The sequence below is a fragment of the Dreissena polymorpha genome, chromosome 11, assembly GCF_020536995.1.
Source record: "Dreissena polymorpha isolate Duluth1 chromosome 11, UMN_Dpol_1.0, whole genome shotgun sequence".
NCBI classification, from domain to species: domain Eukaryota; kingdom Metazoa; phylum Mollusca; class Bivalvia; order Myida; family Dreissenidae; genus Dreissena; species Dreissena polymorpha.
Window position 1 is genome coordinate 31,620,057 of NC_068365.1, and position 19,059 is coordinate 31,639,115.

The window sequence follows — 19,059 nt, forward strand, 5'->3', positions numbered from 1 at the left end:
TTACATTAATCGTAGAATTTATTACAAAAAAATCATAGATATGAGCATGGAATTTTTACAAAACGTTCAGATCATGGATTGAGAGGCTATAAGGTTTAAAATAGTCATTTAGCACACGTAGTGTGATAACAATCTTAGATGTGAGTATGACATTTGTGTATAATGTTCGCTAAATGGAAAGAGAGTCTACGCTGTTTCAAATAGTCATTTAGCACTAATGTCTTCATAAACAACAAAAGCATGGAACTGAGTGTTCCACACTGTCTGTTGTTCTCGCCCGTCAACCAATCCCGGACGCCTGGGTTGGGCGAGAGGCTGTAGAACTGGGTTATCTGGGGCCACTCTCTCTTGAGCTCCAGCGTGTGCACATCCGCAATTGTTGCACGATTTGGTGCTCCGATTTGAAATGCCACGGTTAATTTTAGGTAACGCTTGTCTTGCCATCCCGTTATGCTTGACCTTCAATACAGCGGTAGCCCCATTCTTGAAGTGCCTTCTTCGCCCTGGTTTTTTGACTGGCGCGACGTACTTTAATGCTTTGACTTAGCATCGACTTTAATTGGTTCCGACTGTGCTCGTAGGACTGAGCATTAACAACCCTTTATTTTATGTAAGCTTTTCACCTTCGTTTATAAGCTTATCTCCGATTTTCGAATTGTTCGCAATGAATACAGTACGGTATCTGAGCATCTCGTCAGAATCCTTAAAATCACATTCCTTTTCGATTAGACGAAACATAGTGAAGAACTGATCGTTGGTGCCTAAGTATTGTGATTGACTGTAGAACTTGAAACGGCTGAATATTGGATTGATTTTCGTTTGTATATGTGAGGCGAACCTTGCCTAACGTCAAATTTCTTACTGTCTAATTCCTCGATTGCCAAGTGCTTTGTATGTCTCTGCCTTTGCACAACAATATAAGGCTTACTTTCTCTTCTTCCTTCTTGTTCTAATAACAGACCGGAAAAAAGATATTGGCTTGATGATCGAGTTTCCGGAAGGCTTCTGATGGATTTGTATCATCCCAACGGACAACATGTGTGGAATTCCAGCATGTCAGAATAAATGCCCAGCAATAAATAATACAAGATCAATAATAGTCAATAAATCAAGTCAGTCACTTTTATTCTGTCATGCTCTATTGTTGTATTGTCGTAGTGTAGATGATTGTAATACAACTGTATAAAGGCAACTGATTAAAAACAGCTTAAGTGTGAGGTTATATATTTAATAGCATTCCAATGAAGCTTAACTAGCTACTTACACTTATGTTACTACTGTCTGCATCTATTTTACGACTTATCATTGGTTATGTTAATTAGCTATAGTCTGTATCTATGTTTCTGCAACATGGAATAACAAATAGTCTAATAAAGCGTTCTTCAACAATCTAAGCCAGCTTATAAGTGTCTAAAGTGTGCAAAGTAGAGGTTTTGTTTGCGCTGTAGACTCGTACGTATTTGTTGAGTGCACAAACATGTACCGCGCTGGTACCGTCTAAATGCACCACGTGCACGTGGCGAATGGTCACACATGCAGATACCAGATTATGAAGTCAGATTTTGTTGACATTCTTCTTAAATCTGTATTCTTGTCTAATTCCATGCGATGGCAAAATCATTACTATAATTGACTAAAATAAAGAGAAACAACGTGAATATTGATGTCAGATAGTCAATGAAGAGTTGCGCAGCGTCTTCAACTAGAAGTGTTCTTTTCCGTGAACGGACAAAATATTTGCAAAACACTCTAATGTAAAATGATTTGAACAATAAACTAGTTAACTCGGTACAAGCAACACAGTATTTACATTTTAATTTTGTTCCTTTCCAAGGCTACCATCGCCATGAAAGAATTCTTGACCACCGGAAACTTGCTTCGTGATAGCTTGACGAAGTGTGATAGTTTTGTCTATGTTTATATCCAAACGGTAAGAAGGTGTTGTGAGCAGAGGTCATTGGTTCATGGAATTTTTTTACTATGACTTCACAGAGATTATGTACATTACAATTTCATGCCCGCCACAAAATAACACCAATTATGATTCTAGCATCACCTCTGCCTCTATAAACTATATCGGAATCGGAACGTAAATTGCGCATGCCTTTAGTTCTCCACTGTATCGTTTGACCATTGGCTTATGGCTCTTGCTTTTTTACGTTGTTCTGGGATGTCCTGATGTCGTTGTTTTGTTGTATTGTTCCCTTCTTCTGCAAACATTATAAACGTGTTCTCTACTTCTTCACACATTGAAGTTTCCTCACCTTCTGCACACACACGGCGAGGTCTTGTTCATTACTCAGTGTATATTCTGATAGCGTTAGCTATGTGTTTGTCGCACTTAGGACACCGGACAAGGTTATGGGAACATCGGACGCACAAACGTGCATGGCAACAAGGTAGAAACATAACCTCTTTCCGTCTGGTCTTACAGGACACGCACAAAACTATAGTTTTCAGTCGGATGTTCTCAGCAACTTTATCTGAATGGTACGTTCAATAATTGCTTATAATTCAATATCAATATTGTATATGCGAATGTGTGCCTATTGGTATTTATCGTATTTATGGATATTTTATAAAGACTTCCATATATGTTGAATTCATTTAAATCCTACGTATTATTTGTCAAAATTTTCAATTTCAAAAATGTTTGTGTTTGCGTACATATTATTCACACACTTATGGTAAAAACGTTTTAAAAAGACAAATACTGTAAAGTTCAGAGGAATAGACGTTTGCGAATACTTGATCAAGGCGCGCATAGTATTTATAATTATGAAAGGTTTTGTGTTTATTACTGAAAGAACGCAAACTATGAACATGCTCAAACATACCTTCAGTCGATGTGTCTGTTGCTTCGTGCTCGACTGTGGTGTCCAAATTCGTTTCAATTCTCTCGACAATATTGTCTATCTTCACATCAGCATGGCCTTAATTGAATATAAACAATTTAAATGAAAAAACATGCGTTAATGAGATGTATTAAGACGTGTTATAGTTTTATGTAACACGAATACTATTCAAAGAAATACCTTGCTCAACCAAATCACGAACTGCACATCTAACTTGCTCTTCGGAAAATCCCATGTCCAATATAAGAATCTGTCTGTTTTCGATCACAAGTTGTTCGATCAATTGTACGACTGTAGACTCAAATGTGTCGTGTGATGTTTCATCCTGTAAAATATTGTAGACTTTTAAAATTGTTCAAGCTCGCGTATCACTGCATGTATATCTTAATAGATTCAATTTTATGTGTTATAAGCAAACATTTTTTTTCTCCCTAAATATGTTGAACTATTCTCTCCTTGAGAGAGAGAAAGGAGAAGGGAGGGAGGGAGGGAGGGGAGGGAGGGAGGAGGGAGAGAGAGAGAGAGAGAGAGAGAGAGAGAGAGAGGAGCGAGCCAGCTCGATATAGCGCGAGGACGCACGGAGAGAAGCGCGCTCTGCGCTCTCGCTCGAGCCGGCTCGCTCTACGCGGCCTCCTCCTCCATCGAACTCTCAGACACGCCGTACGCCGACGCACGCGATCATAGTTGTAGTGCGCTAAAAACAACATTTCATACACTGACAAAATGTCTTACATCGCTTTCTTGTCCTGATGAATTCTGAATGATGAGCTTGATAAAGTATTCACCTTTCTCTTGCTTGAGAAACGGACAATTAGGATATCTCTGACTATGTCTGATCCATGGATCGTCACTAGGTTTCCAGTTTTTGATTATCCCACCGCAAGCGAAACACACGCATTCATCTCTTTTACCTGATATATAGAGCATCTTATGAAATTGGGTTTCGTATTGGAATTTCAACTGACATCTTGCTATTACAGGGACTTTTACAAACCAAGGGATAAGCAACTGTCATGTAAAAATTGGCCGAAAGCGATATATTGTGATGATTTTAAACTGTTGGCGTGAATATGGATGGGTCAATTGTGTTGATTAATCTCAAAATTACCCTGCATGCATTCTGCCTCACCTGTGTAATAAAATCCGGCATTGCCTAACTGCTCTGCCATGTCCCGCAGTGGACTGCTCTGGAACGATTCAATGCGAGCTAGCAATATTCGATTTTGTTCAGACATTGCGTCAAATCTTGAGTCATCGGCATCTACAAAGTAAAGTGTCTTTGTTCTTATTAAGCATTTAATAATTAACCGAAAACAGATCCAATATTTCATTTCGGCGTTTATATTTTTTATTACCTGAATACGTATTTTCTGCGCCTTGCTGACTTCTTTTATTTGTGTCTCGTAAGGGCTACAATATAAACAATCACGATTAATGCAATTTAACAAACGAAGAAGGACATAGCAGTTTATCTAGTCGACTTAAAAGATAGTCAGATGTATTCAACTTTAAAACACTTAATTCATATACAAAACTTAGACCTAAACGTGAAAACGATAAGATATAAAATCAATCATGCCTCTTTATTACTCGTCTGATTGGGCATATCCTCATACAGCGGCCTATCGTGCATTGCACTACCTTCATGATACACTTGGACGTCAGGAGGCTGCGTCGATCCCGATCTTTGTACGTTGTTCCCCTCAGCAGCAAGCTGCTCCTCCGTGACATATTCATCGTTTATATGAGTAGCTGCAGCAATGTGCTCGTTGTTCTCATCAGCAGCAAGCTGTTCCTCGGTGTCGCTTTCATCAAAATCATTGCAAAGAGTTTCTGCAGCAATGTTCATGTTGGTAGCAGGGTTAGAATCCGTCCACTTGCCAGCCATCCCTGTCTGAAGTTTAATGGTTGGGTATAAGTTGGAGATACGATTAATTTCAATAAATTTAGCCAATTATACTGTGTGAATATGATTTTAGAATATTCATGCCTAAAATATGCATTTCATTTTAACTGATGACTTGATGTTGCTTATGACAACGGACATCAGTGAGTGATTTTAAAATTGATTTTTATCACATGAACTAAGTTAAAAATTGAGGTTTATGTATTGTCCTACGTGGTAAGCATGTAAAAATATATCAGTTATTTCCTGGATGACATAATGGGCGGTAAAAACACGCACGAAACATTGATTTGAAGTATTTAGTATGGCATAGTGCGCGGTAAAAACACGCCGAAAAGAGGTATACACAAACAGGTGTATAGAAACACGTATTACAAAAGTACAACATAAAAACACACTAAAATCCGTTATAACAATGAACAACATGAGCATCATATTGGGTAACACATACAAATAGAGAAAGTACATGAATCAATCCTATGACGAAGACGGAGTTGAGGTGGGTGTTGATACAGACCACACTAGATTATAACGTCACAATAATTTTAAATGTGGGCAACAATTGCCAAGATCAAATTTGATTAGACAAAAGAGCTAATATGACACTATACTTAGATTACACACAAGTAAATAAATTCAGGGTTTAAAACAAGTATTATCGTAACAAAAAATAATAATTTAGATAGTGTAAAATGACAATAAAAATTATGTAAGGATAAAATATTACATAAACATCGTACATGCTAAAAGAAATGTTATGTTTAATTTGAAATACTTGTGTTTACATATACTGAAAAACAAAGGTAAGCAAACTAAATCATTCAAAGATTTATGTAAACATATTCTAGTGTAGTATTTATGCATAAAACGTGCATTTTATGTTTAAAACAATACCCTTAGGAATTGACTGACTTGTAAACGTAACCCAAGTTTAAGCTTTTGTACCCGCCACACGGATTGAATGAATCCGTTATCCACAACACATTGCGTGAGATATTGAGATGTGTTTGCCTTCTTGGAATTCAGTACATGCTTATACCGAAAGAGAAAGTGTATATTGTCATAAAAAATTGATAATTTATAAATACGTTTTATTAAATAAATAACATAGCTGTAAACGTATTTGTTTTTTCTATTCTTATAATGCCGTAAAACACATAAGCATTGTTCTCTAAAATCTGTATGTGTATGAAAACATTCCCTTTAAAAGGTTCTTTTCACATATTTTGGCATGTATTGAAGTGTCATTAAATGCTTTATATTGATAAATCTAAACATTGGATCTAAAATACTCCAGTAAAAAAAGAATACAATTTAAGAAAGAAAAAAGCAACCCTCAACTGGGCTCGAACCACTGCACCCCTGGAGTAAAAGCCTATCGCTTAGACCACTCGGCCATCCGCGCTCATACAATGAGTGATGAATTATATACTATATATAAGCAATTTTCGTAGTATCACAAAATATAACGACAACAATAAAACTCTGCAAATTATTCATTCGTTTCACGTTGCAACGCTTTATAATTTTCAGGTTTTTTAAATCGTCAAAAGATGCATATAATGGATATTTTAGAGCGTGGTAAATGTTCAGTATTACTGTTACCTCACAAATAACATATCTACAACGAAAATTTGCGAATCTGAATCATTTTTTTAAATTTTGTCAATTTACCGAAACGTGAAAAGGCCCCTTTAAACTTTTCGTTTGTTTACTCTCAACAAAATTATTACGCAGCATGTACTGAAAAGTCACGTACTTTAAGGCGTGACATAATATTTAGATAATAAAATATTTAAATTTCCGCATTGTACTAGGAAAGTCATTAACATTCACAACTATGAACCTTTCATAATAAATTACAGTTGTGATTTGTTGTTGTCAAAGAGAATAAACATCAATAATAAATATCGCAAAAATCGCAAAAATCAAAAGTTAGTCATTCCATCTGTTTTCCCCAAAACTTAACGATGTTAATTTAAGAACGCTAAGCAATAACAAACACAATAATATATAGAAAGAAACATTTCATTGGAAATGTTCTGTCTTACTTGAGTTGTGCTCATATTTCTGTTACATATCAAGTCCGCCCTTATGACCGACTACACACACGGTAATCGTGATGTAATTTAAAACAAGCGATGTGTTTGTGAAACACTATGTCCCCATATATTTGACTTTGACCTTGAATGATGACCTTGACCTATCACCACTCACAATGTGCAGCTCCATGAGATACACATGCATGCCAAATATCAAGCTGCTATCTTCAATACTGCAAAAGTGTACGTTAAATTAGCGATGTTGACCCACATATTTGACCTTTGACCTTGAATGATTACCTTGACCTTTCACCACCCAAAATGTGCAGCTCTATGAGATACACATACATGCAAAATATGAAGATGCTATCTTCAATATTGCAAAAGTTATTGCAAATGTTAAAGTTTGCACAAACAAACACACAAACCAACCAACCAACAGACAGGGCAAAAACAATATGTCCCCCACTATAGTGGTAGGGGACATAAAAATGGCAATTATATATTAATTGTTTTTTGTATTCCATACTATAATATTTATACCGTTTTAAGATAAGAAAACACATAAATTTATAAATAAACATATCTTTATTTAAAGCGATTTGGGAGAAAGATGAATTTAAAGGTTATCAACCTTAAACAACAAAACATCAACGTAATGGTCGGAAATATATCATGAAAAGTACATTGTGAGAATAAAACTATATACTTACACTTAGCGAATATTGTAACACCTTACGGAATAAAAATACCGTTTATGAAATAATAACTTGAAATATTGCATTTTTATAGAAAATCACTCGCCTTCACAACCATGCACGTTAAATTATATATCACCGACTAATTATTTTAAAATTAACTCGGTCAGTTTATTTGTGTTAAATCATTCTCATTTACATCGATGTCGATTACTATAACAAATTGAAATATGTTTTTCTTTGTATGTAATAAAATATACCACTATTGCACAGATTAAAATTTTATTATAATATAGATGATTTAATTTCTACAAATATTGCTCTACATATTAAAACATTTATCAAACATACCGGAAATGGTTAATCCCCAATTTAGATCGTAATAGTTTATCTGAGTATGTTTTACTTGGCACACTTAAACGTTTACAAAGAAACTTGAGTATGTTAAACAACAACCATGGCTACTCAAAACAAAGCTTACACAGCACAGTTGACAGTGTTATCAATGTCGGGTAATCACGCGAACTATTATATATTTAGATTTTCTATTATTACATTTATCTTCCTTGTTCCTTCAATTCTTTTCACATTACCAACTTCACGATATAGTTTCGGTTTCACACGTCGGATCAAATTTATATTTAATGCTCAGGGAAGTTTCAATAATGTTTTTGTTTTTAGATACCACGTCATATTTTGTATACTTTATATCGGATATATCGGTGTGTGAGTAAAGTTGTTCATACAAGAATCCTCGCAAGCAATCTGAAATATCGTTACAAGTGTTTAAAATTAAGAAAATAATTATACAAATAAAATAATGCGGAAACAATACACAATAACCTGAATTACCCCTTCTTTGAGATAAGCTTATTTGGGGTCCCACGTACGAATGACTACTAATAACCGATCACCTTTCAAACTTCGATCGAAAAGTACCGCATATAACAGCTCCAACAAAGTATAAACATTGAATTTTAAATAAAATTTAACTACATGTGTTGAAGCAAACGAGAGTTATATATATGCGAATAGATTTTATACAAATAGATAATCTTGTAAGGCTGATTTATGTATGGACATTATGGAATTCCAAAATAAATTGGCCCAGTTACGATGTCATGACGTGTCGTTTGCCCTGACTATTGCGTGTTTTGAAGTATCATAATTAGCAAATTAGTCATATTTAAAGTGATTACATACTATTCCAACATGATATTAAATGACTTATATACAGGCGAGACTAGTAGTATCGGTGTTGAACTTCTCAATCAACTAGAAAAGTCTTGATTCGGCTCCAAAATAAATGTATGATAAGGATCGAAATAGTTTTCAAATTAAAATTGTTCATCGGCCAATCAACATTTTATGTCGTTCTGATAGTTATTTACTTTGAATAACTACCTGACTATACAATACAACTCATCCTTTTCTCAACAAAAAAACGAACATTATTCCATCCAGTTTAGACAATTTTCTTTCAGAACATTGACGAGTATATCAAAATTAAAACAAATGCCGGTCACAAACATTCTTGACATCATTTCAACACATTTTCATAATTTTACTTTCAAACATATAAATAAAACTTTATTCATATATCTAAAATGGTTTTCAAACCGATTAAAATGTTGGAGTGAGATATATAACACACAGATTATTAACTAATCGTTATATTTTCAGTAAATACATATTGTCCACGCTTTTCAGCAATGTAAACCTTAACACAACTCTTTTATTTGCTGAGATGCTCTGATTTGTTTATGCTCGATGTATTCCTGGCTATAAGTTACAGTGTCCTGCAGAAAGTACCTATAGTTAACCATAAGTCCACAGGAGCTACTCAAGCCTCGAGAACTGTTATCCGCAGCCCAGTTTAGACGCCATAGAACCGCCCCGTTTTGTAAATGGAAGTTTGCTACAAACAACAAGAAATGTAAAATATAAAATAAACTCACCTCTTATGATCTAAGTTTGTCCTCACTGTGCAGTTTGACAAACTTTTACAGTACGGTATTTAAACGTTCCTCATAAATTCACTACATATGTCCATTCACAGACACATCAATGATCAGTTCAGTAGCTAACATGTGATAATAAATTACCCTATGTTTGTGTATTGTTTTAATTTTTCATATTTACTACACTGGTTTTTAAGTGTAAAGATGTACCCGGCAAAAAATACGTATTGCCTGTAACTATAAAACCCACCTTTGGGTTCCCATAATAAAAACTCCACCATGTTCCTATAAAAACAACAAAAAAAACACCTTTGGGTTTTCACAATGTTCGTATAGAAACGAAACTACATATTGAATTGCCTGAAGTTATAAAAACGTGCCCATAATATAAACTGCAGATCTGTAATATCAATCAAAACGACCCACAAATTGCATAGCGCGGGTTTTAAAATAATTTAATTAGTTTAAACCTATTTAACGCTCTCGAGACCGTTTCCTGGGCCTAGAACCAGTAGTTGATGTATTTTGTGGGGATCTTAAGAACGCTCCGAAAGTGGGGATCGAACCCGTGACCTCCAGGTCGCTAGGCGGACACCATAATCATTACACCACGGCGACCTTTATAAAATAAAATTAAAATAATTTACTGCAGGGTACGAAAAACTCGTGTGGTTTATTTTTGTTTGTACCAGGTATGTCAAGATTTCGATAAAACATGGTGTATTCGAAAATGTAAACAAACGAATACACTGGAACTAAGCAAAACGTCAGCATGAAACAAGATTGAGAATTGCAAACAAAATATGTTATATTGTTCCTTACAAAAGATCACATGTATTTCCACTACATGTATATGAATCAAACGGGTTTAGTATACTTACCCACTGTATTCAATGCATAACCTCTGCGTTTCTCCCTGTACAAGTATCGGGCACACAACCTCATCAGTATTGGTTTCACCGCCGTAACGATGTCTTGGTCACGTGTCCATGTGACATTAATCACGTGATCTTTGAGGCGTTCAAGTGCCATTAAGGCTTCTGGCTTGATACTATCGGTGGTACATAAAGAGCTGATTTCGTTTTGAGTGATAAGATACTGCTCTTCTTTTAAACTGCAATCTTCTGCAATTGGAGAAATATTATTGTGTTTTATATGCTTTTCAATTAAATGTAGAATTTATATGGTGCATAACATTTCCAACAAATTCTAACGTAATACTTACACATATACCGAGAGAGACATGTGCATGTAGACTATGTTAAATTACAAGAATCACGACATGCATTGCCATTAAAATCATGGATGCGAGTATGATATAATAATCACTTTATGGATAGAGAGGCTATAAGGTTTCAAATAGTAATTTAGCACATATAGTGCGAGAAAAATCATAGTCTGTGAGAAGGACATTATAACATAGCGTTCTCTTTATAAACAAGAGCTTCGCAGTCGGAGACAGATGCCTCTCTCCAAACAGGGCCTTGAAACTCAGCACTCAATCCTTTGATGTACGGAAACCAATCTTACACTTAATGTGACAGTTATCTTGACCCAATTTCAACAGGGATCATCTACTGTCCAATGCTAATGCACATGCGAAGTATCACGCAAATCGGTCAATGCGTTGACGAGTTATTGATCAGAAACGATTTTCACACTTATTGTGACAATGACCTTGACCATGACCTTGAAACCCCAATTTAAATAGGGGTCATCTACTGTCCAAGACAAATGCACATGTGAAGTATCAAGACAATCGGTATATTCGTTGACGAGTTATTGATCGGAAATGATTTTCAAACTTATTGTGACAGTGACCTTGACCTCTGACCTAGTGATCGCATTTTCAATAGGGATCATCTACTCTCCAAGGCGAATGCACATGTGAAGTATCAAGCCAACTGATAAATTCGTTGACGAGTTATTGATCGGAAATGATAATCACACTTATTGTGACAGTGACCTTGACCTTTGACTAGTGACCGTATTTTCAATAGGGGCCATCTACTCTCCAAGGCAAATGCATATGGGAAGTATCAAGCCAATCGGTCTATTTGTTGACCAGTTATTTATCGGAAACGAACTGGTCTACCGACAGACAGACAAACCGACCGACATCCAGCAAAACTATAAACCCCCTCTTCTTTGAGAGGGACGGAGGCGGGCATAATAATGAGGCTGTACGGTTTCCATTCCAATAATAACACAAGCATCCTACTGAGTGCTCCACACTGCCTGTTGATCTCACCCGTCAACCAGTCCCGGAAGCCCGGGATGGGCGAGATGCTGGAGAACTGGGTTATCTGAGGCCACTCCTTCTGGAGCTCCACGGCAGCCCGCTTGATCAAATAATTCCCTAAGTCCACGCCTTGAAGACCTAGAACAGCAGCTATGCAACTACAGAATTTGTGTATATTGTAAACAATAACTGATGAGATGACTTTGTTTGCAATACAATCGCGTGTGCATAATTGTACAGAATTTTTACAGTTTATATGAACATGGACATAATGAGGCCTCTTTGATTGACGATGTTATGGTGTATTTTCGAAAAACACAATCATGAATGACTTTACTCAACGGTTAACAAGTTTGTGTTTGTGTCTGAAATACGTTAACAATACTTTAAGTCATTTTAGCAATATATCTAAAGATTATATAACATATAAGAAAGCATTTCTTAAACAAAATGAACTGATGAGTGTTATGAAAGGTCGCCTCTGTTGAAATAATCTTTAACAATTCGCAGTAATGTATTGGCAATACACCAAATGAAACGTTTCAAATACGCTTCAAATAACTCCGAAACACGTACACATGGTTATCAAAAACATATATTACGACTTGTGTGAAGGCCCTTTTCAATTTTATTTAACATAGAGGGTGACGCTGACTCGAAAATACGATATAAACAATGCATTAGAGTACATATATAAATTCTCTTTGATAAATGTATACTAGTCATGCAGCATAATAAACTTAGATGCAATTCGTTGGATGCGGTACGGTGAAAAAAACACAGGTGGTTAGCGTGTGGCTATGATATTAATTAGTGAAAACATCATTTTGATCGATTTATCATTCAAAATGGTGTTTTCACTAATTGATTGCATAGCCACACGCTCACTACCTATGGAAAAAACATGTATAAAAAGCAACATATTCGAGCACACTAGTTTACTCGCCTTACCATTCACTATGTATGCATAGAAACACGTATGTGTTTATCATGCATCTGAAGTCGATAACATATTTGACTTAATTTTTTAATGATGTGCGTTAATTTGTTTAATTCAAATATAAAACGTTTAACTTTTGGCAGTATTTATTCCTTATCAAATTTACATGTTCAACATAATCAATATTGGTCTTGTCGTGTACATAATTTAAATATTGTTTTGTCCAATAAATATAATGATGTAGGGCAATTAAATTTTGTCTTTTAAAGAACACTACTGTAACCTGTTCTGTGTACATGAAGCTCGCCAAATAAAACATCACTGTAGTTTCTACAGACGTGCCCACCACACGTAATTTCATTGGTATTGTTTCATTTAAAGTGCGTTAGAAAACATGCATGTTGTACATAAGCACCTAATCGCTAAACGAACACTTACCTTTCTGTGTGGAGGTCACCGAGTAGAACATGGCTGTGGTGATGTGTTCTGCCTTTTCTACTTCTTCCATAGGCGGAGTCAGATCCATTTCGGTCTTCTCAGAATACCCACGCATGTCAAGAATTGACTTCAAAAAACAACATCACATTTTGAGCCTAAACTAGCAAATATCAGCAAATGTTTGCACCTTGTGGATATATCAGACGCACAATCGGTTACAATGCTGAATACAAATAAATAAAAATTAAATGTCTATGAAATGTTAAATTGTTACTCATTGTTCATTAAACTAAATAAAGCAAAGTTCAAACATAGATAACATGTGTCATTGGTGCTTATTTGTGTTTCCAGTCATTTAGCGGTTTCGTTTTAATACAATTTTTCAAAACAGTTATAATTGTTCAAACCATTCAAACTATGAAGTCTTGTTTATCTCATGGAATGAATATTGTCAATGATAAGTTCAAGCTACGCCATTTTAACCATATAGAATTTCATTATGTTGTCATGAAAATATATCACCACGTTTTAGAAAGATTAACATTAAACTACACACATTAGTTGTTACAAAAAAAACTTCAATGACGTAATCAAATTCCATAAAAAAACATACCTCATTTGCATGAAATTTTATCCTAACACACTTAACTTTTCTCATAACAATAATTTTCTTTCAAATTGAAAAGCCTTCTTAATGATGGACATGTAGAAATTATTAACTGATTTTGAGTTATTGTGTTTGTGTTTACAGATTGTAGCTTTCGGCATCAAGTTAGAGTGCTAAAAAGTTTAGTTTTGCTTCCATGGGCAAATTTAAAACAAATTAATTTCAATATGATTGGTTTAAACAAGTGATGTTAGAGGGAAGATCATGATAGACATATACGTTCAAAAGGTTAATTTACCATTTAAGGTCACACATACACATTTCGAGTCTTATATCACAGACGTTGATGGACTGTGTGATTCAAAATGACTCATCATGCAAAAGATTATCGGAATAAATATGTGTACATGACATATATAACGGAAATAAGAAACTGCATAAACAAATACTCCCCAAAGTCAAAATAAACGATTCATTCTAGAATTTCAAGTAAAATAGCTTTATTTATTGAAAATAATACATATTAAGTGTGATGTAAAGGATATATATTATGTGAAACTTAAAATAATTCCATACATAATGTATATGCTAAGTCCATCGGTACGGGGGTCAAGCTGCATAAACAAGATTTATTCAGTAATAAGATCTTCCTGCGTTGATCCGCAGGACCATGACTTATACCAACATGCCATCGTCTGATAAACATACACATGAAGTATTAAATATGTATTTGCCCAATGTTGGAAGCAGATGAACATGCATGGCATTGAATGCTTTACTTTAAAGCGGACTATGCACTAACTGCTCTCCCGCAGCATGCTGCTCAACATGATTTACTATGGTGCGATTTAGCAAATCCCCTATATAAATGATTTAGACTAATACGTTATTCTGAGTCACGGGTACTCATGATGTTAACAACGAATGATTTAAAATGATGCGGTTTGCAAAGCCTCATGTATTCATAATGAATGCTCTATGTGGTGATCTTACTAACGGATATACGTACGTGTATGGACGATGCAATGTCCTTGGTGAGGGCACAGTGCAGCACCACTATGGGCTCCCGAGGCATGCTGTTGTGAGTGAACACGTAGCAGCGGCGGTACGGCCCCACGCGGCGCTTCATGTCCGCCCAGTGGCGAACCGGATGTACGACCTCGTACTCGGATATCTGCAGTTAAGTAGTGGTCGTTGTTAAGTGTTTCAATCTTGATATGATTCCATGACGGATCTTCAATACATTCGGTATAAAATAATGCAGCTTTACAAGTGCTATTAAATCTACTGCCTTCCAATGTACAACGATTCAGCATCCGGATTCTTTAATTAGATATTTATCAATAAAAAACAAATCAACATCATGCTCACTACTCGCAATTACATTATAGTGCATGCTTAAGTTCGTTTTCAAGATGGTTCAGGGTATAACAATTGAAAAACACTGCTGACATCTTGACATCATTTAGCGTTTTGAAGTAACATTGTTACCAAAGCAGCTCGAATTGTTGGTAAAATAAATCATTAATAAACGGAAATACGAGTTTTTCAGAAAATCATAAGGCCCGACACATTTTAGTGGTTAAGGCCCGCCCTACATTTTAGTGGTAATGATTTTCATCAACTCCAGGTAATTAATATTAGCGTTTTCTCAATCCACACACCACCCTACCTTCTGCAGCATGTCACATGACGAGTGCCACGTGGCCCTCTCGAGCTGTAGGAAACCCATGGTGAACCAGAGCGACAGGAGCTCCCTCAGGCACGACTGCAGTGCCTCCAGGTGCGCCCGGTCAAGGTCGCTGGAGGTCGTGCTTAACATATTCTGGAATGAACGTTGTGGTCAAATATGGACGTATTGATCGTCAGGTTCTCGTCAGGTTTGGTTTAGAACTTCTAGACGGACGTCGTGGTCAAATGTACTACTTGATAAGAATTACAAAGACATAAGTTTATTTAGCAAGCCTTGTCGATTTGTTATGGTCTTCGTGTCGAGGAAATGAACTTACCAGTTCTTTATTTTACACAAACCTGGTATTATATTAATCCTAACTACTTAATAAAATCATTTTCTTCTTTTTTCGAAAATTAAAAAAGAATTTTTGTGAAAAACATTGAAAGACATTTGATATTTTATGAATGTATTTTGTAAAATGGTGTATAAATATTCGGCTCGTTTATGTGATTTTGTAGGAGGAATCAATAGTATGAATTCTCCGTTGAGTTCGGAGGACAACCGGTTAGCTTCGTGAAAAGCGAAGGAAGGTTGGTCACTTCTCCTGTGGATGCGAGCTTGACAACATCTGAAGAAAGGGTACATACTCTAAAGGACATTTTACTGGAGCATTTGGGTAATTACGTTGCCTTCAAACGGTACTGCCCGGGCTGCAGAAGTCCTGTTGCAAGTTTAGAGGGTCTTCAGACGGTTGGTGTCTACGGAAGTCGTACTAGGTGGTGGACGTTTCACCTAGGGCCTTGGGTGACGAATAGCTAAAGCTTCATTGAAGGCAACGGTCCCCTGTTTGTTGCGCAGTTAATATTCGTGGCGACATGATTACATGTACTTTTTAATTTTCTAATCAAAAGGCAGGTGGCCCGAGGAAAATTATTTTATTATATTGTTATTTTGTTATTGGCCTTTCGAGGGTTTTGGAAGACACATCGGCATTGTTGGGCCGCGCACATAGCGCTCGGTGGCGGCCTCAGGAAGTCGGCCGGCTTGCGCTACAAAACAAACTCTTAAATAGACCTAGTGGTAAAGATTTTCTACACGCAAGTCGTTGTGAGCAGGTTCTGTACAGGTTTTTGTTGTTGTTAATACACACTAAATTCAAGGAGACGGAAAAGTGTATTGCAATTGATACAATCGGATACGAGCCAACTTGTATCCGACAATCGAAAATCAACATCAATTTAACAGATTTCTCATATCGATTTGCAGCCTCTTAATTGTAGAAAACACTCATACAAGTCTTAAATGACAAGGAACGCAAGACCTGTATTTAGTTTCCTTTTATATTAATCGTTCAGCAATCAAAACATTGACGCTGACAATTGTCCAAAAATATGTATGCGACATAACAGTTAAACGTACAGCATTTTATTGTGATAATTGAACGGGTATATTAACACATGAAATGGCTTTGCTTAAATATAATACCAATATATCCGCGCGCATGTCGGCAAGAAACTTTACGCCGCCCTCTAGACGTCCGATGTCTCCGAGTAGAAGCTGGTAGCGAGGTGTCAGGGCCCGCCTCAGTCGCTCTAATGTACGCAACATAAGAACCTCGCCACGGGCCTGCGATAAACAGGAATATATTATCAATTATCTAAGTAATTTATACATGTATACATTGTTCGTTTCAAAAGTATATTAGACAAAATGATAAAATCTTAAATGGTAAATGAAGTAACGAATCACCAGAGTCTCAGTCCATTTTTATGAAAATATCTGGTGTTGTCGTTGTATTATAAAAAATAATTTCCTGACTACATAAGATAATCAATACGTTTGGTATACCTGGCTGTCTATAACCTTCTGCGCCACGTCCACGATGGCTCTCTGATCCACTCCGTAGCTCTCTCCGATGTGACACAGCAGGGAAAGCCTGCTAGACGTGTCCATGGATCGGTACAAGTCACAGAACCGCCTACAACCCTTCTGCAGTGAGGATAGAATTCTTGCAATACAAAACAAAAAATTGTCTCGCATTTTGGGATGATTGGTATTTACAGTACACCAATGGATGTGATAAACATAACGACTAAGGGAGCTGGGGTAGATCCTAAACGTGTGGTTATTGGTTTAACAGTTTTTTTCTCACAACACTTTTACTTGTATAATATTATTAACCAATTTATTTGAAGTTGACGCATGTGATTATTTTAAGACAATCATGATAAGAAAGCTTCGTCAAAAAATATTCTTGACAAAATGTCACACTTTTGACAGATAAACTAATTTGACTTGCACTGTCTTAGCAGCAGCGAATAATTGATAGGCGTCGATCAATTCACTTCAAACGACCTCTTCAGGCTGCAAATAGTTGGTTAGATAATATATACATGTACGGTAGGTATTTTTGCTACCCATGAAATAGTGTCACCCTACCACATACTATCGTGGTAAACGACAGCTGGAGTGTGTGGATTAAAGTTTTAAAATTGGCATAACAAATAAATTTTCTTTTTTTAAATTACATGTTTTACAATTTCATTTTAGAAGGTGCACGTCCCTTTTCTAATCTTCGTTCTATTACAAACGTTTGCAATTGATATATAGTTCTTGACATTCTGACGTATTTTTATAAGACATTGGGTTCGTACAATGAAATCATAACATATAGCCCCCTTGGTGCGAAAAGATACCAGGTGACATTGAAATTAGAAGGCACATGGTACCTTTTTTGCACCAATAGGGCGATATAATTAACATGACAGCTTTCACTTAAAACTTGACATGTTAACAAAACGTAACTTTCATTTCAACCAATGGAACTTACATCTAAAGTACAACACAAATATTTCTGACCTCAATGGATAATACCCCGTGAACATCGGATGTGTAGAAAGTCTGTAGAAACTGGAGTTCATCGGCCAACATCGCGGCGTTGCCGGCCCCGTTGTCAGACGAGTAGAACCTCTGACAGGCCAGAACTTGAGGCAGAGTATGCCAGGTCTTTAACCATGTGAATGCATGGTTTGTTATCTGAATTGAGAAATCCACCCTAGCACTGATAATCATTACTTTCATACTGACAAAATGCAAGAGAAAACATGAGGTTTTTTGACGCCATTTCGCGAATGTGCATCTTTAAGTTTTAAGCACGTAAGTCACAAGCTAAAATAATGTATAAGACTAATTAATTTGAAAAATATATACTAAAGTCATAAACCAACAAATTATTTCTACCTTTTTAATTAAGCTTTGTACGACTTTACCAATAAAACTTATCTAAATTTTCAATGCTTTAAGAAGTCTCTAGGCTCTATACATAAAGATGGTGTTAGGCTTATAATAAGTGTAACTCATATACATTGATATTTCGTTCAGTTTAAGTTAGAATCTTAATTGTGTTATATATCGGTGACAAGAATTTGTAATTGACGAAGTAATACAATCAATACTGTTAAAAGCTGCACTCAAAGTACCTTCAAACTGTCATATCATTCCTTTAACAAAGTTTTGTATACCTGACACCTGACAACATTTCCCATATATACATTCAATATAATATATTCTTAAATTATATTTTTATGGTTCCTTTTTTCCATTCTTAAGATTTATCAACCCTTTATAATTTTGGAAGTTATGCCATATTTCTAATATAACTTGAGTGTTTTTTTTGTTTATTTAGAAAATTGTAT

General features: G+C 35.8%; 2 protein-coding genes across 8 annotated transcripts in view; both read right to left on the reverse strand.

The window, feature by feature from the left end:
• Positions 1-9,693, reverse strand: LOC127851109 (baculoviral IAP repeat-containing protein 8-like). Of its 7 annotated transcripts, none has more exons than XM_052384649.1 (8): positions 9,460-9,693; positions 4,435-4,749; positions 4,211-4,265; positions 3,985-4,116; positions 3,588-3,766; positions 3,036-3,180; positions 2,838-2,933; positions 1-2,483 (listed from the first exon to the last, which is right to left on the reverse strand). In XM_052384649.1, exons 2-8 carry the CDS (start codon positions 4,741-4,743, stop codon positions 2,296-2,298), a joined length of 1,104 nt encoding a protein of 367 aa, XP_052240609.1. In that variant the 5' UTR covers positions 4,744-4,749; positions 9,460-9,693; the 3' UTR covers positions 1-2,295. The 7 variants fall into 7 exon arrangements, with proteins under 7 accessions (XP_052240609.1, XP_052240612.1, XP_052240608.1 ...); XM_052384652.1 differs by lacking the exon at positions 9,460-9,693 and adding an exon at positions 7,983-8,826; XM_052384648.1 differs by lacking the exon at positions 9,460-9,693 and adding an exon at positions 7,853-8,826.
• The window catches only part of LOC127851105 (malonyl-CoA decarboxylase, mitochondrial-like), an 11,075-nt gene continuing 976 nt past the window's right edge, over positions 8,961-19,059 (reverse strand). The window contains exons 2-10 of the mRNA XM_052384637.1: positions 18,224-18,400; positions 17,213-17,353; positions 16,850-16,990; positions 15,362-15,514; positions 14,699-14,863; positions 13,083-13,209; positions 11,684-11,842; positions 10,344-10,586; positions 8,961-9,419 (exon numbers count right to left, since the gene is read on the reverse strand). Coding sequence (XP_052240597.1) covers positions 9,223-9,419; positions 10,344-10,586; positions 11,684-11,842; positions 13,083-13,209; positions 14,699-14,863; positions 15,362-15,514; positions 16,850-16,990; positions 17,213-17,353; positions 18,224-18,400 — 1,503 coding nt within the window. The 3' untranslated portion in view covers positions 8,961-9,222. The remainder of the gene's footprint in view (positions 9,420-10,343; positions 10,587-11,683; positions 11,843-13,082; positions 13,210-14,698; positions 14,864-15,361; positions 15,515-16,849; positions 16,991-17,212; positions 17,354-18,223; positions 18,401-19,059) is intronic.

Excerpts from the sequence above, each read along its gene's own strand:
- LOC127851109 (XM_052384646.1), bottom strand. Across the intron at positions 4,117-4,210 it reads CGCAGAAAATACGTATTCAG|ATGCCGATGACTCAAGATTT; the intron begins GTAATAAAAAAT and ends TTTACTTTGTAG. Across the intron at positions 2,934-3,035 it reads TCGTGATTTGGTTGAGCAAG|GCCATGCTGATGTGAAGATA; the intron begins GTATTTCTTTGA and ends TATTCAATTAAG.